The sequence below is a fragment of the Rhamphochromis longiceps genome, linkage group LG3 (genome assembly GCF_057381845.1).
Source record: "Rhamphochromis longiceps isolate RC_006_pf linkage group LG3, R_longiceps_female_GT1.1, whole genome shotgun sequence".
In the NCBI taxonomy this organism is placed as follows: Eukaryota; Metazoa; Chordata; class Actinopteri; order Cichliformes; family Cichlidae; genus Rhamphochromis; species Rhamphochromis longiceps.
The window spans coordinates 34,583,808-34,605,607 of NC_140559.1; the positions used below are offsets into that span (position 1 = coordinate 34,583,808).

General features: G+C 39.4%; 1 protein-coding gene across 5 annotated transcripts in view; it reads right to left on the reverse strand.

Annotated features, from left to right (window-relative positions):
• col4a6 (collagen, type IV, alpha 6) overlaps positions 1–21,800 on the reverse strand; it is a 155,035-nt gene that overhangs the window by 42,677 nt on the left and 90,558 nt on the right. For all 5 annotated transcript variants that reach the window (XM_085395369.1, XM_085395387.1, XM_085395393.1 and 2 more), the window contains one exon: positions 16,480–16,557. In XM_085395369.1, the coding sequence (XP_085251495.1) occupies positions 16,480–16,557 (78 nt within the window). The remainder of the gene's footprint in view (positions 1–16,479; positions 16,558–21,800) is intronic.

Below are 21,800 nucleotides of genomic sequence, written 5' to 3' on the forward strand. Positions count from 1 at the left end.
GGCAGAACCTCAAACGCCTTTGCCAAAAAGGCAGAGTGAAAATACGGGCTGAAAGGATGGGACTCTTGATGCCGTTAAAGGTGAAACAAGGTGCAAGTCTTCAGCTCCCACACTCCGTCCATTTAAAATTACAGACAAAAGAGAAAGAAGGAAATCCTCCTTAGATGGGAATGTTTGGGTTAGGTCTATTCACTAATGGTCCGACTGCAAACCTAAACATCTCGTTTATCCCAGGCATGTTTGTCCTGCTCCAGATGACTGAGGATAAACCAACCACAGACAGAAAGTGAAAGTAAAGCCTCAATTTTTTTAAGCAAATTTAAGACTAATCACATGGTTTCTTTTCCCAGAAAACAGTTCAGTGGCCTGGTATTTATGTATGTATGGCTGTGAAAGTTGTCACTCCATAAACATAAAAAAATGACCCAGCTGACCTGGACAAGCACTTGAAAACTTTTAACACTTTGAATTAACTGCTGAAAAACATCCAAACATTTTCAGCTGCTCCACAACTCATCCCGAGTAGCTCCAAGCCTCTGCGCGGCTTCCAGATTTTTTTCTTTGTTTGATATCGGACCAAACATTCAAGAGTTTAATTTCAAATCAATACAGCATATAAGCTCATGATACATTTCTTTTTATTGCTGACATAAATAAAGCAACAAAGCTTAAAAATTGTGAGATATTTCTTTAGCTTCTCCTTCATTAACTGTCTGGCTGAAATAATTTACTGTTTTGTCAATTTGCTCTACTTTCCAAAACCCTGAAGATTTTTAGTTCACAAGTGAAAACAGCACAGCCGAGAGGCTGGTCAGTGAGCCCCAACAACCTCCGATCACTTGGAAAAGATGTATATTTCCTAATTGGTTGATTGCTGGCTGTCACTGGGTATAACTGGTTGCAAAGAGATACACTTCACAAATACAGATAGATGGTGTTCTACACACAACCTCCTTTTGATTGTACTGATTGCTGCCAGGCTCCTGCAATTTCTCAAAATTTGCATGGAAAACTCGGCTGCCTGCAAACACTTGCCAACTACTCACCGAGTGGTACTGTAACATGAAACATTGCTGCAGAAACAGCCGATGCCTTCAGTGTAAAAGTAGTACCTTACCGCTGTAACCAACTTGGTTCAAAGGTTGTACATTGCTTTTGGTTTCCACTCTCCTTCTGTTAGTTTTACTGCTGCTTAGCAAGTAGTTGGCAAGTGTTTGGAAACAGGTTGGCAACTTGCATGCAAACTATGGGTGACTGTAGCTAGCGACCAAAGTATATGCAGGAAGCCTTTGGTGCAGTACTGTATCCCTCTTTGTGACCATTCTTATTGTTAGCAAGCTCTAACAATCAGTCACTAATATAGAACATGCACCAGTGTGTAAGCCTATATGACTGTAGCTCACATCATCTAGCGATGGTTTCCTAATGCTTGAAAAAGCAACAGTAGCTTGATTAACTAAATCCTAATGCTCTGATGATAAGACCTGTGTATTACCATTTGATGCACATGTATGGGCATATCATGTAATATCACTTCAATTCAATAAACACAACTGAAACTGTTTTCTATTTTTCTATTTCATGCCACTTCATTTTACAGACTTGCTTTTCTTTCTTTGATTTCAGTGCATCTTTGATTCTTTTGGTTTTTATACCTGAAACAAGTTTCTTTGCAAACTTACATTTTTATTTTGGGTAAAGAAACAAAGTGTTTTCAGATATTTTATCAGTTTCCCTTGTGATATAAACATAAAACAGCTTCTTTCGCTATTCATACTTTAGGTATAAAATATTACAGCCAAACTATCATTGAATGTAAGTTAATTAAATGGTAGCCAAAGTTTACTGATTCTGGTTTGCAGTGAAGCTCGCTGCATCAAACTTTCTAATATTTCCTGGTGGAGCTGGATTGTTAGTTTTCAACACACTGTATGGTTTTCATACTCCATAAGACAGATTCCTACAGCTCCGCTCTACAATTGACTCCTCTGGGTTTGGTGATGGCTGCCATTACACACAAACTGTTCTCTGTTTTCACCCAGGTGCTTACCCCACCAGTAAATACCCTATTACTGGTCAGCGGACGATGCCATAAATTTGTGGAGTTTCCTCAGCTGTTGTCCAGGAAGTGAGCAACTTCCTATTTGTTATTTAAATGCAAACTACTATGAATCTCTACAAGAAAGACTAAAACATGAGGTAAAAGTTTCAGAATAGGTTTTTACAGCTGTATATATGGTTTACAGCCTTTTATCCCCTGGTCTTAGAAACTTTAATTAAGTGGTATAACTGGAGCTAAAGCAACATTACACTCCCATGCGTCCACCCTGAAAGTTAGCCCACAATGATGCCAACTGCTCAGAGCAAACAGCACATGTAATTGGCATGCACAACTCATCTAAACCTTTAAAACCTCTAAACCACTGCGCAAGTATTGTAGATAATCAGGTTTGGCTTAAAAACTAATTACAGTAATCAGTGTTGAATTATCTGGTAGGTCGAGACAAATGGAAAATGAAAGAAGAGGAATTTTGTGCTTAAATACTTCAGTTCACTGCAGTATTGCAGTTGCAATAAGCTAAAGTGGATAACAGTAATCCTGTTCTGAGAAAATAGTCTCAACTACACCCCTTTCTCATGATACCATCTTATTTTGACCTTTATGCTACATTACATTTTAAAGATAAATTATCACAGTGGCGTGTCGGCATCAGTTAACCCCTTAACGTTGTGTGTCATATTTAATGCATACAGCTTTTTTGCCAGTTTTTGGGACTTCGACATCATCGGTGTGAATTTTCCCCCTGAAAAACCTAAATAAATTGCACAATACATTTTTAAGCAATTGGAAGAAAAAAAAACAAATATAGAAATATAGCAAATATAATACAAATTAAATGTCATATATGAAAATTGAAATGTGATTTATTTTTAAACAATAAAAAAAATAAAGTTAAATATACACTATTTTAAAAAACCAAACAAATTTTCTGGCAATTATTTCATGATTCAGGCTTTAAAGGGTTAAAAAAAGAGTAAAAAGAAAAGGTTAAAGGTTAAAAAGCATTCAAAGATAAAAAACATGGGTGAAAATCATACAAACTGTAAGCAACAAATGAATCCTGTTGTATCAGCAAAAACAAGACAAGTTATACCAATCAAACATCCCAAAACTAAAGGTGGATTAGCTACGAGTGGAAAAAATGTCAGCTTTCCTGTTTTATTTAGGAGAGTGTTTCATGAATTTGACCATTTTAACAAGTTTCTGTTTAAATTATAAGTAAATTTGCAGAATTGTTTTTTTTTTTTAGTAATAAATGTGTTTTCCACACTGCTGTGTTAAGTGAACATGAGGAGTTTAGGTTGCAAACACCTAACTGCGTTAATATTGAGTATCAGTTCAAACAAATGAATGTTGATTTTTTTCTTAATCTCATTGTTGGCATCACAAAGGAAATGCTGTCCCGTCGCGGCAGATGGCCCCGCCCCTCCCTGGGCCAGGTTCTGTTGGAGGTTTCTTCCTGTTTAAAGGGAGTTTTTCCTTCCCACTGTCACCAGGTGCCCTTGCTCAAAGGGAGTTGTCTTAATGTTGGGATTTTCTCTCTATTACTGTAGGCTTTTTACCTTACAATATAAAGTGCCTTGAGGTGACTTTTGTTGTGATGTGGTGCTACATAAATGAACTTTAATTGAATTGAACTGAATTTAAGAGAAGGCAAAAACTTTTGAGCTGAGGTCCATTAAAGTAGGGACCTCAGCTTAAACGTGCTTAAACGTGCTGACTTCAGATGCAAACATTGCGCCTATAGAAGTAATCTAGTATTCACTTCTGTTCTTTGAATCTGGTTTCATAACATTTTTGCTGAATTGTGTCATAGAAACTGTCACTAAAGCTTCTGAAAGTCTGGATTACAGACCAACCTAAAGGTCCAACCACCTCATCCAAATCATATCTGCTCTAATGACGGCTGAGATATCCAAGAATGCACTTTTTTCCGCTCTCTTTGGGATGCCAAACAAGTCTAAAGCTTGATCAAAACAAGACATCACTCCAAATCTGGCCTCAGCGCTGTCCACTTGGTCATATCGAATGATCCAAAACGCTAGAAACAGCCAGACTTTTACTTTGAAGGAATTTTCAATTCCCCTTTACAGAGGCTCTTAATTATGTGAATAAGAAGTTGAGGAATTAAGTGAGTCCTCATGGTTTAGATTCCTTCTTTCCTTACAACATACCAGAAAGTTGCAGAAGAAGGGAACGAGAATGTTTTACACTTGGAGATAAAAGCAAACAACTCAAATCCAGTCAAGCCTGTCACACGTCTCCACATGGATTATAAAAAACCTTATTTTCCTTAACTTCAAACACATAATATGTCCATATGTCTACGCTGCTCTTCCAGGGAGTGCAGGAGCTTCCTCCCCTCCCTCCCTGTTTCTCAGCAGCATCTACCCTTACTGCACAAAGAGATCACTTCTGATTGGATCAGTTCCAAACTGCCTTTCTGTACAATTAATTCATTAGTTCTAATTAAATGTCACATTTTCATCTCGTTTTGAATCGTTGACTAGTGTCAGTACATTTCATCATAGTTTTCGTGACGTGGGTTGCCACTGGCGGGGCAGCTCTAGTAGGTGTGATGCGTCGGTGGTCGAGCGTGTTCGTCCATAGGCCGTTTGCTGTTCTTTGTTTGGTTAAGCTTTTGAATTGTTCGGCTTGCCTCAGATTAAAAGTGTGCATGACAAAAAGCTGAGGCGCATCCTTGTGCGAAGACGAGCTTCATCCAGCTGTGTTTAGTTAGGCTGGGATTGAGATTCCTGCAGAGCTCTCTGCTAATGTGCATATTTTCTATATTAGAGCGTATCTGTGTGTGTCTCCATCAGCAGTGTGGGACATATCTCCTCCACGTATCTCCTCTCTGCTCCTTCAAAACAAGAGCCCTAAGAGGAGAAACAACAGCAGAGGCCCCTCTACTCCCATGCGATACCATCTGACGCCCACCCAAAGTGCAGCGAGGAGTCAGCGAGGTCTAAATCAAAGCAGCAAGAGCAACATATTTGCTTTTAATCGTGCTTATTTTAAAGCAGTACTCAATGTATGAGACACGCAGTGCGAGCGGATTAAGAAATACCACACACATGCTCAGACATAATTGCATGTTCTGTATTTCTGGGTGACATATTTCGTCTTGCCCTTTAAATTGATGAGCTTCTGCATGTTTAACAGGGTCTCACTGAGTTTATGCTTAACAAGAAGGGCACGGCAGCTCTGAGAATAAAATGTCATAAATGACAGTTTGCATTTATGTGGAATTGTCATAAAACAACTTTGCTGTCATCACTTTAAATCACAAGAGCCTATAAAATCAGTAATAATCAGGTTTGCACATTCCTGCACGTGTTGACCTTTGTTTGAGTGTGTTTGTGTGCTTAGACTTAGATCGCCCAGGTATTTAATTCCTACTTTGTACAGAAAAGGGAGCAGTGAGGATAAACTACAGAGATCTGGCCTCTGGATCTTTTACTCAACACTTATTTTTTATTCAGTTTAATTCTTTAATTTTGTTTGAGTTAAATAAATAGGATTGCAGCTAGTATTAGACATATAAAATGAAAGTTTAATGTCTAAAAACTAGAAAAAAATGTAACTTTTTGGGACTAAGAAGTATATGTATCCAATGAGACACATTAGAAGTAATGTACGAATAATTTTGCACTTTAGTCGTGTTGTGATGATTATTTCAGGTTTGCTGTTTAGATTGTGATTCGTCCATATAAGTAACGTGGTTCCCAGTGTTTGGGTAAAGATTTGCCTTATAGCAGACTGCAACTGAGACTCCTGTAGCTTCGGTCAGTGTTCAGGTTAAGAGTTTATCTCCTGCTATCACAGTGCTCCTGTGACTGTGCGACTAATGGGGCACAAAAACACAACACATTATTTTGTCTAATAAATAATGTTAATATTGAGTAGAAGTGTTGTTAACACTCAGGGCAGTCTTCTGTTTTTGCTTTTGTAATACATTTTGATAAAATAAAGTTGTATTAAGTTGGTGTAAAATGTATTAAAAATGACGTATGACTCCTTTACTTTCAGGGGCGATCGTGGCTCAAGAGTTGGGAGTTCGCCTTGTAATCGGAAGGTTGCCGGTTCGAGCCCCGGCTTGGACAGTCTCAGTCGTTGTGTCCTTGGGCAAGACACTTCACCCGTTGCCTACTGGTGGTGGTCAGAGGGCCCGGTGGCGCCAGTGTCCGGCAGCCTCGCCTCTGTCAGTGCGCCCCAGGGTGGCTGTGGCTACAATGTAGCTTGCCATCACCAGTATGTGGATGACTGGATATGTAAAGCGCTTTGGGGTCCTTAGGGACTAGAAAAGCGCTATACAAATACAGGCCATTTACCATTTACTACACTGGGTTCTTCTCTTTTATCTTTTTTGCACACATAAGCAACTTAATAAAACTCAACTCTTCATTCGGCATTACTTCATTTAAAACCAGCTTCTGTAACTTTAAGCTCGACCAAACACAACTTATGTACACACAATATAACTCTGCTGCACTTGATTTTCTAATCAACACTAATGTGAATGTCGTTAAACTTCATACGATACTGGAACACATGAACGTTTTCCATCTGGAAGGCTGTATATTTTGCAGAACTAGCAAGTGTAACAATCTTAAGTTTTGGTTAAAAATACTTTGCTTTGCTGCTTCTTTATTACTTTAGCTGTATACACATTCTACTATCAGGACCAGTGACAGGTGCACCGCCTTGCACACGAACACTTCAGTATACCCACTCTTACACCTGTCATAACTCAGCTTTAACAGGAAGCAGAATTAAATACACATACACACAAAATAAGTCTTAGATAAAATGATATAAAACAATTTTTAAAAAAAGCATCAGTTATCGTGTGTTTAGTAGAAAATGCCAAAACTGTATCACCACATGTTATCAGATGAGCCCTTCTGAACTAAACAAACTCCCTTTTCCGAGGAAAATCCCCCACACACTAAATGTAGACTTGTTGTAAATTTCACTTCCTGAACATGCCATATGAGGGCAGTAGAGTGCACTGAGATAATGCACTTTGATAAAGAAGGTCTTTAAACCTTGTGTCCAAGTCTGTCTTTAAGATTTAACACGAAACAACAATAATAAAATATTCAAAGTCTGAAGAAGATGAGAAGATGAAGAAGGAGTGACAGAAAACAGGCTGCAGAGGTCAGGGAAGTAACTTTTCTGAACACACACATGAAAACACACACACGCACGCACACTTGTCTCTTTGTGTCTGTGAGTCTGTGATCCTGGTGCCCCTGACCTTCTGCTCTTTTCTAGTCTTTGTGGTGGCTATGACCTTTGACCTTTTTTAGAGTAAAGGCTGCCTCTTCTTGGGGAGTGGAGGGGCTATGAGTGTCAGGTGTTCGTGTGTTTGAATAAAGTGATTCAAGGCGAGACGCAGGTTCAAAGCTCTCATTTCAACTCCGACTGACAGACGAGTAAGGCGGGGTTTTGTATGTTGAGATATTCTTGACAATGGGAGCCAAAATGGCCCCTTTACCACTATTTTACAAGTGTGTGTGTGTGTGTGTGTGTGTGTGTGTGTGTGTGTGTGTGTGTGTGTGTGTGTGTGTGTGTAAGATGAAGCCTAAACAAAACCCACCAGCATGCTTTAACTGGTGGACTTCCTGAAGGGGGAACCTGATAAAATATCAGACTGGGGCCCAGGAGCATGTGTGTGTGGGAAGATGTTTGTATGACAGGCCACTGCTGATAAGTTGGTCCTGAACATCACCATATATGTCGCACACACACATAGCAATACCTGAGATTTAAGCACGCGTGCACCACTATTAGCTACACTTGTTCACAAGCCCTCAGTCAGGGACGTGCACGCAAACTTAATAATCTCCAGATTGAACGATAAGGAACAGAAAAGCGAGAGATCAAAGTTATCGAAAGGAAACAAAAATCTCAAGTTGCTGAGATCTTTGTATCCTCTCTTTATCAAACAGTGAACTTCAGTGCACACTCTCTCAAGTATTTTACTTCTCTTTCCTTTTCCAGTGGTTTGAAACAAAATCAACACCACTGTCGTTACCCTTTCTTTTTTAACCTCTGATGACACCATCTCTCTGTGGCAGTGACAGAAAACTTAATCCATTTTGAAACTGTTATTTCTCTGCCAATTCCTCCTCCTTTGTTTAGGGATTACGAACAAACAGTCTGAGCAGTGTGTCCTTATCTTTTCTGAAGGTAAAGGCCTCAGGGAGCCTTTCATCGAGCGGCCTCATAGGGGATTCATCCTACCGTGACACACATCTACTATCCCTATGCCTTCATCTCACTTTAGCCGAGGTAGACGCTCTACCTTCCTCTACATTCATCCTTTATCCCTGCCCCCTTTTTGTTGTCTGTCTCCATGCGAGACAGAGAGTGTGTCTGTTTCTTTTCTCCTGAACAGAGTTTCAAATTTGGCGCAGTCTGTCAGGACTGACAGACACTGAAAGACAAATTCATTTGAACCAACTTGAAGAAAAAAAATTTGCATGTTAGAGGCTTCAAATAAGCACCTTTGCCAGCCTTGGAAAGCCAACAGCATAAAAAAACAAATACATCCATCATTTAAAGTTGCACCATGCCCATCCTTAAAACTGATAACTGGAATCAGCTGTTAATAACCGCAGATAAAAGGATAACGATTGAGAAACAATAACGTATCTGCCAACCTTTTCTAGGCCATCAATTGAAGGGCTTATCAAGCAAGTGTGCAGCCCTTACGATCAGCTTACACTACCGTTAGTAACATTTACAAGATGCTCACAGGAAAATATCCAAAATAGGAGCATCTGCACTGGGAAGGTACTTCTTGAGAACCTCTAACACTATGCAATAGTTGCTACATGTACAACCAATTCACTTAAAGACCAAGACCGAACTAACCAGCATGATTATGGCACAAGTCAAACACATATGTACTTGAGTCAATGCTGAGGTCTCACCTCATTAGGTTAGATCGTGTCAAACGCGAGGCGGTTTCATATGTCAGTTACTAACAGTCTGTCGGTATGTGGGAGTCGAATCTTCTCAAAATTGTCCAGGCCTTAAACCTCATGTGTGTTCTCACTAGTCGTAGTAAATCCATAAAAATAAGGATTTATGGAAATACTGAATAAAAACTTGCTTCCTTGAAATAGACTACATTTACAGTTCAGAATTTAATATTACATAAAATAAACTATATACAAAGTGTCTTCAAGCTTCTTGCTTGAAACCATTCATACTACACAGAGTAATTAAGCAATAAACAATTAAACTGAAATGTTTTTCATGGTTTTCTCTTTCTACTATAGAAATGTCGTTTTTTTAAAACAGTTACAGTTAAAAAACTGGACAGTCTGGGCAATGAGCTACCAGAACCTTCTCTGTCATCTTAAATATTCATGTCTTTTTATTTATTGATTCCCTGTTGTGGGTATGAAACCTCAAAGAATGATAAGTTTGTTTAGCTTTAGGGGGGGGGGTGTATGTTAGTAAAGTCACCTCATCTCATGCTGTCATGCTGATGCAAGAATGAATATCTCAGCTTGTGCTGCATCACTTCTGAGCATCAGTCTCTTTGCAAGACTCCTCATTTAAGCTAAATAACCCAATCACCCGGCTGCAGGTAGGAGGTGGCTGGACCTGACTGTAGCACCAGTGAGATGCCTTCAATAGCATCAGCCTCTGCAGTCTTTCTCTTGAGTGAGCCACTCACATATTGCAGCTGACAGTGTGAAGAGCTTCACTCCAGCATGACACAGAAAATGTTGAGCTGACCCCTCTGGACCCTCGGCAAAATCAGGAAGTCTTTTCCCCTCTGTCTCTGTTTCTGATCAGCACAGGCCTGACAAAATTAAATAAAACACATGCTTCCTGATCTTTCTTTAATTTGAAAAGCCCAACCAAACCATCCTGTCGTCCCCAGGGCTGCCCTTTGACCCTCGAGGTTCACCCAGTTGGAGAGGATGTTTTTGGACTTAATAGATCCATGTTAAATCCACCGAACAAAAAACATCATGGAAACATGTGAACACAAGATTTCAAACACTTCTGCTCTGTATCCTCTCAGAGCCTCAGGACTTTTTAAGTGGAAGAAAAACTGAAGCCGTCGCGCAAATCTAATGAAACTAAAAACTAAAACATCAGTGTGTTATGTAATGCCACATATAAAAGCCTCTTTATCCTTTCTAAGTTTGCGAAGCTGACAGGGAAGACATATTTGGTTGTTTTTTTTGTACTTGTTTTTCTTTATTACCAGATGTCTGCTACATGCCACATTTATTTGCTGATGATTATTCTATTGATATTTTTACGCCCAGGCATGCTGGCTCTGCCCACCGTTCCAGGTAAAGTGCCCTCAAGTGCTGTTCGCACAGATGTGGGTAGGTATGAGCCAAAAAAATTGTCATGGGAAAACACGAACAACAAATGCAAGTATCACAAATATTTAAAAGGTCAACGACTGATATACACCCAACACATTTTTTTAATGAGACGCTGTACATCACACGTTCTAAAACGAGTGATTTACTGAATGAGGGGAACTTCCAAAGACTTACAGAAAGAAAAAAGGGATAACCAAACTAATTTTATTAATAAAGTCAGTGTAAAGTTTTTGTCTTTCTGGATGTTTGGAGGGAGAAATTGGGGAAAGTGCAGGAATAATAACCTCATATTAAAGCAGTTCGATCATTTAGTCTTCATCGTTTGTGTAAAATAAGAAGCCATTCATGTTGTCATAGTTTAGATGCCATGGCTCTAAAGCCATCAAAACTTGGCCAAACTTACATGTAGCTAGGTAACATGATTAGCACTTGGGTGACTGAATCCCAAATATAATAACAGTCGGCGTTTTAATAATAATTTGCTGCTGCAAATCTGGAACTTCCCACACTGCAGACTACATTTAAGTGGGGCTTACTTAGTCAAGAAGATAGTTACACTTAATCAAAAATAAGCAGTTTCACCTCTACTGAACAACAGGTGAAAACATAAAAGAAACTCAACAATAACAAGCTAAGGAAAATTTAAAAAAAGATTGCTCTACTTCATCTGTTTCACCACTTTGAGCACTTATGCTACCACTGAACAGAGCCACGCTAAACCTATGCATTTCCCTCATTTCCACCAGCTCTTCTTAGCTGTAGCTTCACATATATTATAAGAGATTCTACTGGTCTCTATATTCAACTCCCAACATGTGCCACAGCACAGAAAAAAACCACCAAAGAATTGCAGCAGTGCTGCGCTCTGGTGTTTCTAATCACTGTCTGCATATCTGTGTTCAAACTGTAGTTTTTTGAATAGTTTCTCATAGATAAAATGCAAATAAAACCTCATCTAGCAAACCTCTCAGTTATAAGGTGATGCTGGCAACTTTTCCATTTTCTCGTGTTAATTTCAAAGTTTTAGGAATCATAAAAAAATGTAATGAAACTGAAAACTTGTCCTTTTGGCCTGGTTTTCATATGCTGTGTCACATATGTCACACTTTAAAATACAATGGGTTAGAGGATGTAATTTAACCGCTGTCATGTTTCTGCTTGTTAGTAATATAAACACTGTACGGTATGTTTACAGTCCATTTATTAGCACAAGTATAACTGTATTGTAATGAATTGTATCTAGTTTGCACAAATGCAACTCAGTCCAACCCAGTATCACGGCACAGCGTGTAATAGACGCTGGTCCACCACCGTGTAGATGTCAAGCTTTGCCTCTCCAAAGCGTGAAACGGACATGCATGCTCAAGTTACAGTATCAGCAGGGGGAGGTAATACAAAGAAGGTATGAAGTACCTCCCAGGCTCCTTCTACGCTGGAAACAATTAAGCTTGGTGACTGATATGTATTTACATGTAAATGTGTTTTTGATGTCTCTTTAAATGTTTTCCCATGATTCTTCTCATGTTGGCTTCAAATAAAATATCCTCCTCTGGTGGTCGATCGGCCGATGTGTCTATTACTGCACGTCTAGTCTCTTCCGAAATCTTTTTCTTTTTTAAGTAACTGACCAAGAGTTATTAACTCCAGTCCAACATAAACAGCTCAGCTCTGCTCGTGAAGGCGGATCAATGTAGCGACACCAGCAGTAACATTGCAAACGTGGACATCACTATGCCGCTATGGTGTAGGTGGGATGTATGTGGATTCAATGAGGTGCTGTAAGCTAACACTACATCAGATGCAGCGTGCTGATGTGCAGCAGCTGTGGGCAAACTAAGGCAGCTTAAAGAGCAACTGATAAGAGATCGATGCATGGAAGAGTGATGGTTCGTGGTATGTTGTGCTTTTTCTCCACTATCAAAGTATCTGATAAATAGAGAGTGCTGCTTTTTCTTTGTGAGATGAACTCCTGATAAACCCCCTCATTTGTTCCGGTTCTTAGACGTCCTTGTGTCCAGATAGGAAATTTAAGAAAAACATAAAAGTTCCCCTTAAGGGTTCAAGAGCACATCTGCACAAAACATACGCGACAACATTTAAACGTTGTCAGTTACCCTCAGCTATCTTTGATTCATATCAGCACATCCATTTTTTTACTATGTTAATAAAAGCTGACAAAGTTTCCAGCAGAAACAGCTCCGGGATGATAAACGCAATTCACGTCCGGCTGAAATCCTGACAGCGCCGGCTGACTGTTTCTCGTCCAAAGCAAACTTATCAAGAGGAAATCAGAGGAAGATATTTGACAGACTGTAGAAACATCTCACTGCTGTGTGTCTGGAGAGGCAGGGCTGTGACAGGAACTCGGGGAGAAGCCATTAAAGTGGGATTTACAAGGTAAAGAGCATTAGAGATGTCTTCAGGAGGATTTAGGGGGGCCTGCGAGGCTGCAGATGCAAGATAGCAGAACTTCCACTCGTCTTTAATATCGGGAAAGATCTTAAAACCCAATTAAAGATAATGATCTGTGAAATATTGAATATCTTTTTACTTGTCTGAATGTTTACATCATGTATGAGCGTGACGACGATCGATGCTGGGATACTGTTTTTAGAGTCCCACTGAGGCGGGAGTGTACTTAAACTCAAAACTGAGTCACAGTTCTGTGCAAAAGTCTTGAGCCAGCCCTCATTTCTTTATATTTTATTGGTCTAATGTGAACTTTAAAAACAACTTACTGATCACCAATAATTAAGTAATCCAGTTTATCTATTTTTCTGTTGTACTTGACTTTCAACATTCAACAGTATTTTTTGTTGTTTTTATTTTTCTGGACCATTAATGAAACCTGAAGGAATTCATCTGTCATTTCTAACCCAACGGCTCCCAAACTTTTTGTGCTTTAATTGAATTTAAACAATTCGTGGCTACAATAATAATAATTATATTTTACATTAAAAACACAATTTTAATTGTGGATGTTGCACATATTCCTCGATTAACCATTACAGAAACATTCAAAATCGATTACTAGTACAGTTAATTTAGGGCAGCTGTCACATAAACATTGCGTTCAGTTAGTGGTCTAATCATTTGTTAGACACTGTATACATGTACATACATAAATAACATTCACTGAAGGCAAAAACATAAATATGCTCCCTTAATTCCTTTATAGAGAAACAACCTTGAAAGCAAACAGCTAATGTTTAGGTCTGTGAGCACTGGTTTGCTTTAAGTTTAGAAACAGAGATTTAAAAACTTTCCTTTGTGGCATAACTCGAGTCTCCTTTAAACCTCGCTTTGTGTTCAACGCTTCAGCTGACAGAACCCAGTCGGGCGTCCGTTAACGGCCGTTATCGGGAGCATGCCTGAGCTCTCTGAGCTCTAACTACAAAAGTAAAACTGAAAAGAGACAAATGAGCACCTTCCCGCTCAAACGGCTCCCAACAGTAACAGTTAAAGACACAGCGGCTGTGTCATTTAGGCTTATCAGAGGGGCTGAGCAGAGGTAGGTGGCATTACCTGAGCTGTATCATTTACCTACATTTACCTACGGGTAAGGCGACACTCGTCACCATGTTATTTACCTAAAGTGGTGTACAGTTAGCAGGCAGTAAGTGTAGGGCTGCTGTGTCAGACAGTAATTGCTGTTTGGATAAAGGCTGAAAGAGACCGAGCTCACAGTTAGTCTGGCTTTAGTCAGGACGTCTAAGCAGGGATTTAATTTTGGAAATGATCTAATAATAATTTGCTGTTTTATTGAAGAGCACGATTCACTGATTTACATAAGAAAAACAGGGCTATTTTAGATAAGCAGCAACAACCAAATCCTGTTTATTTATACTAAAAGGATTTTTGCTGCGTTTCACTATTTAATATTTGGATTATGCTCACTGATTTGCACTCACACTCACACCTGTGGACAATTTAGACTCACCGATTAACCCAACACGACTACATCTATGTCTTTGGGCTGTGGGAGGAAGCAAGAGTACCTGGAGACGACCTCTGCAGAAGAGGATGGATGGATGGATTTATGGATTTTTGGATGGATAGATCGACTGTTTTTTTCATGCTTCATTTAAAGGGTAATACCGGTGGCCTCACCCATCAACAACCCAGTTTGTAGCCCGAGAGGGAAAAATCCAAGGATAAATAGGATTTTTCTGAGGAATAAAAAAAAGTTTAAAAGAATGACACTTTCACTTCGTTCTAGTGCACTTTCAGTTACTGATTTGGAACAAAGTAAAGCTCAAAGAGCAGTGACAAGAGTGTAAGATTTAAAAAGCAGGGTAAAATAGTGTGTAATCCTCAAACAGCGCTCATAGGCGTGGTTCTGCTGTTTTCTAAGCAGTTCATTTCAATGTTAACCACAAAAAAAAACAAAAAAAAAACAATTGGCAGAAAACTGTCGCAAACATGAGTAAATCAGTTTGTGCTCTTCATTTAAATATTCCCTGTTTCATAAAATGAGAACTCTCAGAAATATATATGTAACAGGCTCCCATTTCTTACATTAATCTTATGACTTCGCTCTCTTTGTGTACTGTTTTTTTTTAACGCCGGCACTCGGTCGATTCTGACTCAAAAGCAACATTTAAAACTATGGCTGATGTTTTATTGCTGTAGCAACTGTGATTTACTCATTTTTAAATCTTGCTAATAAAGCAGCAGTTTGTATTGGAAGCATTAATATCGCCACCTTCTGTTGTTTTAGAGAGTTTGTGTTTGTTTGCAGCACTCGCCCGTCTGGCCCGATGATGCTGAAGCTGTTTTAAAACCTCGTACAGTAATTTATTAGAGACCAGCAGGATCACACTGACATTTAAAAGTTTCCTCTTAAATTCCAGCCATAAATCAGAGGAGTCAGCCGCTCTTTTGCTCGATACTGAAGTGCAAACAGATGACGGGTGATATATACTGTGCGTATGTGTCATCACCACTAATCAGTGAGCTGATTCCATCATATTCTGCCAGCCTTTGTTTGGATGTTATTGTTAATTTCATGGTAGCGGTGATGAGAAAATAAGTTCCTCGCCCGGAGCCACATGCTGTTTTGTGTTTACTAGTTGATTCGTCTTCTGGAGAAACCACATTTACAGCTATTGATGAGAACTGTCGGAGCTTGCATTACACAGTCTGATACAGGCGTCGCTTTGATACGTGTCAAATAGCGATAATGTTTCTGGGTGTTAATGTATGTAGCTGTACGATGGAGAGAGATAAGGCCTGGAACTGAAGCCTCGAGGTAATTATTCCTTAATTAAATGAAGGTAATGTACTTGTTTCCTCAGAGTAAAAACCATAATTAACTGAAACTTCAAAGAGGATCAGTGCAGTTATCAGTACAATAAACTCCTCTGTGTGACTGTAAAGCTGCCAGATAACAAAATTAAGATTAAGTAAGATAACGACGATGACTCTAGATGAATAAAGGAGTGTTTAATAGTTCCTAACATCGAGTGAACAACTGTGAAACTTGAAGTTGTTTTTTTCTTTTTGCAAAACTGTGCCAGAGTCTGCAGCCAGCCCTCATTTTGGATGCATAAACATATAGAAATGCAGTAGAGAAAAGGGAAAAAACACAGGCTCTACAATTTTAACAAGCTTGAAAGACAATATTTGGTGTGACCACCTTTATTCTTTAACACAGTCTGAGCTGTCTTAGGCATCTTATAATTTCTGATGATACTTTGATGTGTTCGTATTCCACCGATTTTAGAAAGACATACATCTTTCTCTAGAAGGAAAGTACAGAGAAATGTACATGTACATGAGCAACTTTAAAACTACTTTGTTGCAGGTTTTTAATAATAAAATTTTAAATATCTACTAATAAGAGTTTAGCTGAACTAAGAACTTCTTAGATCCATCAACTATCTGAGAAACTGGGTTCAACACAGACTTTGCTACCAAGTTGAAGTCTTTCAACAAGTTTCTCAGGTGTTGTTATTGGACTTAAACAAGTGAAGAGGACATGAAATGGAAAGCATTTCCCCAAACTCCAGAGGAGAGTACACAGTTGAAAACTTGTGAAAGACTCACCCTGCTTCCTTTCTCTGGAAAGCACCTGCACCCTCTGCTGCAGTCCAAGCCGTCACATGGTTCATCAAACTTGCCACCCTGAAGAAATAAAAAGGTGACAAATTAGAAAGAAATTCTGGGAAATGCATGAGATATGCGATAGCTGTTCCAGATCAAACTTTCAGGTGTTTATCCAAAGTGGGCAAGACATCCTCTCCCTCCTTTTAGTGGAACTGTGGGATATAAAAGTATGACACTGAACACGCCGCTGCAAGAGCACCACTTCAAACACCTTGATAAAAATATGGCAACAATCAAACACAGCAACGCAATGAGTAAACAACGCAATGAGTCACACCGACAATATTTGCTGCTGCTGCAGCTGCCAGACACTGACAAATTTGATGTAATTTTAAAAAGGTCAAAAGTTGTTAAGGTGGATTTAGAGAAGGCAGAGGTGCTTATTGATGAAGTGCAGGAATTTCTTTTATGTATTCTCCAAACACAATGTGTGCCATCACGTTCTGTATGGTGTTTATTATCCAGTTGCACTGTTGCACTTGTGACAAGTCCAAAACTGAACCAAGACTGCAGAACCAGTGATGGGGAAACCCTTCACCCTGCAGGGCGCCATCATAATGTCATTGTGACCGGTTTGCTTTCTCAGCCAGAGACGAGGCTTCATATTTGGCAAATAAGAGAGTCTGTATTAGTGAATAAATGAAAGCTTTATGGATGAATCTAATCGTAATCCAACTTTGTTATTCGCTTAAATAACAAAACGTACCAATCGGCATGTTAAAGGCTTGGCTCATAAAGCTTCCTGAATTTATGCTGAATTGGGAGGATTCAAAGGTTCTCACAACATGAAATGCAAAGTGTGGTCGATGTTTTTAAAGAAGCGCGGCTCTGCATTTATCGGTTTTGCATGGCTAATTATACTCCATAACTAACAGCCCATCATAATCAGAGTGGACTGCTTTTTCAAAGCATGACAAGGACACTGTGTGATACAGCTTCACACAACCTTTTTCTGATGGCCACCGAGCATTAAAGAAGGCCAGACTGTACTCTCTGTGACCTCAAACCTGAAAGTAACCCAACGTGACCGCAACTGTAATACAAACCAGCTTTAACCTCTTAAGCCCCGACGCCTAACCCATCTCCTGCCTTTTGCCCCCGTATCTGGGGGCGTTGGGGGTTAAGAGATTAAACCAGCATTCAAGTTACAATCTGAGATCTGATCTAATGTCAGCGTACAAATAAGCCTGAAACACTTTCAGTGAGAGAAACTTCCGATTCAACAGTTATTATTACTATTATTGCGCCATGTGACGGCACGCTAGGGTTGTGCTGATTCTCGGGATTGAGGATGGGAGGAGTTTGCCGATTTTTTATAACATTTGTTGGGTATTTTTCATTATTATTATGATTATTTTTTATCATGTGTATTAGGTAGTGATGGTATCAGTTGAGAGCTCACATGGTCAGGTTAAGTAGAAGAACTATCATACAACTAGCATGCAACTAAAAGTGCTGTTCATGGTTCTGAAACAGCAGCAGAGAGAAGCACATGTCAGCATAACTCAGCCAGTAAGAGAAGCAGCATGCTCACACAGAGTTCATACAGTAATGATGTCTGATGTGTGTGCATTGACTTCTTCCAAATGACTTTTGTGTTTTCTCATTTATCTGCACTCAACACAGGTTCAGTGTGCGTGACATTCGGCTACTGAAGCTCTAAAACACTCCTCTGGTGATCTGCATTTACAGGATCTGCATTTCTATATGAGATTCGGTCCTTATGGAAATTTTTTTAAATTATAATAGATAAAGTTTCATTTTAATGTTCAAGCAGCGGCCTCAACAAGCAATCTCACTTTAAAGTAGACCTTTTGTGTAAATTTCTAAATGACATATTTTTATTCTTGGAGTGCCCTAGAGTAGCTTTGCATGATTCACAGTTCAAACTGATCCCTCTTTATCTTATCTCGGTGCCTCGATGCAGTCCATTCTCTCTCTGAAACAAGCTGTTTTAGCTCCTGTCTCCTGAGACAACTTTCCTCTGATTGGCTGATGGTGTAGCTGGTGTGCCTAGGATGTCTTAAAGCTGTCTGAAACTGATCATTCAGAGCAGTCTAAAGCCTTTCAGGTCACAGGGATTACTTGTAATATGTAATATGAACATCCACTACTGGAACGGATTTCAAGCTCAAGAATATGAATCCTACATGAACTTACAAAAACTGAAACAAAGATCATGCAATACGAAACGCTGATAAACATCTTTTACTGCTTATAAATACTGAAGGAAAAGACGTTCAGATGCAGATTTACCTTCTAGAAAGGTGTAACTTCAACTCTTCAGTCATACACTTTGATTTTATTATATCTGTTACATATTAATGGTAAAAAATGAATTTGGTTTATATGTTGTAGTATCTGGAGAAATTTGCAGAAAAGCTCATAAAGTTTTATTCTTGACTTTAACTGTCTGACTTTTTGGGTCATCATCAGTCAAGACCCCAACCTTAACTCTTACTCTAATCCCATCCAATAAGAATATGTCACTTTCTATTTCTAGATTGCCTTGTCAAGGAACACAGATAACTTTTGCTCATGAAAAACTGTTCAGTTTTCCCAAAAAAGTCCAGTTTGCCTTTCTTCAAAATAAAGGGTTAGGGTTTTCAGTTGTAATGATGTGGACCTCAGAGGCAAGTTTATTTTTTATTCAGAGGGCCAAAAACTAAAAAAATCTTCACTACATGTCAGTTTGTTGGCACTGAACAACAATGCATCAGATGATAGAGACTCCCCGGTCATCACAGACCTGAACATGTCTATTTTGCAGCTTATAAACTCCAAGTGAACTGCAGATTAACCTTTTGGGTTCCATTCCTGAGATATCTATGGAACATCACACGGCTCTTTTGGAGTTTATAGGCCACCCAGAGAGAGACAGCGAGAGAGAGAGAGAACCTTTATAAGCTGACCCATGAGTCTTAAACTACACGAGGCTCTGTAAACTTCAAAAAACCCAAACACATCCATCCGTGCTTATGGATCCGATGATGAGATAGACGAAATCTGCGAGTGCTCGTATGGATCTCTGAATTTATTGATGATGCCTGAAATTTTGTCACCTGCTCAAATAAAGTGTTGCAGTCTTGATTGTTTCTGTGTGAACCCAAGAAAAAATGCTCTATATGAAACAGCTGTTTGAACCTCTCTCCAGGGTCAAACTCGAGGGTCTTGGCTGACATTTCACTGACTGCTCATGAAGAGGAGAGACGGATAGAAAGACGTCAGTTGACATCTGACGAAGATGAAGAGGACAGATGTGGATGAGGATATGTTGTGATGAGGTTTGAAAGTTTGCAGGGTGGAGCTTATGTGTTTTCTGTATTAGATCATATGACCCCAGACTGTGAGAGCAATAATCAAGGTTGAGGTTCGCTCAAAAGTTCCAATCCAAATGGCTTTAAAATTTCTTTGAGTATAAAACTAGAGAGATTCCTGGAATTAGGCATTTTTTTCTAGAAGACAAAGTTTATAAATATTTTTAGCAAAGAATATTAATAGAGAAGGACAGACCAAAGAATACTATTGGCAACTTCACCTGCTACAAGTACTACAACTGCTGCTGCTGCATTGTGTGATTGTAGAGAAAAAAAAGTAGAGGAAATTTTACAACAATGAGAAAGTGAGCTTGGCACAGAGTAGGGAGAGAGAAAGAGAGAAGGAGGGGAAAGGTCATTGGTGCTGGTCATGCTTTTATTCCCTCTGATCTCCTCTATTGGTCTAATCACAATGACAGAAGGAGGGCAACAGAGAGGGAAACAAGAGAGGGAGAAAAAAGGGAGAAAGAGAAAGTAGGAATGGGGGGAGACCAAAAAAAAAAAATAGGGAGGGTGCTCAGATTGAACCTTTGGCAAAGAGGCTAAAGAGACAAGAAGCTAAAAATAGAAGCACAGCAAGTGATTTGGAGCATTTTTCCTAATCACAATGAAATCTTTAAAATATTTTTTTAAAGGAAAAGAGGCAAGGATGATGGGAAATCTATGGAATTAGAAAATAATAGCAAAAGAAAGAAAAGCAAAGGAGAGACTTCAGATTTGATGCTGATTAATAGTCTGTGCATCTCAGTTCTCAGATTTCAACTTTTGATTTGGGTCTGTTATCCTTCTTTTGTTAAACCACAAATTCTTCCTGGTGTATTGTCGAATGAGAGAGCACTGATTCAGATTCTTTTTGTCCCCCGGGATCCTCACTTCTGGGCTCTAATCCAGGTTCCACCTGAGCAGGGCGGAGATGTGCTTGGGCACTGGTGCTTGTTCACTTCCCTCTGTCCACACCCAGACTTTAAAGATGAGGGATGATATGTGCAAACAGATGCTAAGCTGCAGATCAGCGGGGGAAAAAACTCAAGAGTAGAAGCCGAGTGATGTAACGGTGAACGCGGAGAGACAAAACATAGTCACGTGCACGCGGCAAAGAACTACTGTTAACAGGAACACGTGAGTACATTTGGACAAGCAGACACAGGTATTACACTGTACTGCTAATCCCAACACCCTAAAGCTCAAACATAAATGTCAAAGGAGACCTTTAAACATGACAGAACAGTCAAATTTTCCTCTCTATGAAACTCAGCACACACACACTTACAGAGCTACAGACAGCTAAGATTATCTCATAGAAAAGGTGAAGATATCAGGACAATGAGCTTCACAATGTGAATGCTACTTGATCATCTCTTGTGTTCTCTCGTGTGTTTAAGGCGTGCTGAGCACTTTCTGCTGCTGGACAACATAAAAGCAAAAAATACTTCATTGCTGGAGTGAAGACAGAAGCAAGCTTTCTTGTGTTACAGGGTTAAAATTAACTCTCAAGTAACTCAAACATTTCTCACAGACTTAGACTTTTCGACAAATGAGAGCATGTTTCACAGTGAGTCTGTAGAGAATGAACTCTAACTTCAGCATCTTGGTCCATATGTTGCAGTTCCTGGTAAGAACAACTTCTTAACTCAAAAATCTCCGGGACAGTCCAGGAAGGTAAACTTAGACTACATCCAACTGTAGGGGAAACAAATTGGTAACAAGGACACTGATACAAAGGCAGCTAGGCAAGTAAAACAGAAAGAAGGGAAACATAACATGAGAAGCTGGTGTGTTTAAAAACTACTGGCCCACCTACACAGTCCTCCTACAGGAGCTGCAGGGCTATGAAAACTCAGTCCCTGAATCTCCCAGAGGGCGGTTTTTGTGCTACTGTTAATCCCAGGGGAGATTTGGACATTACATAGTCTGTGACTTTGTGTTGGACTTGCTTGAATCGTC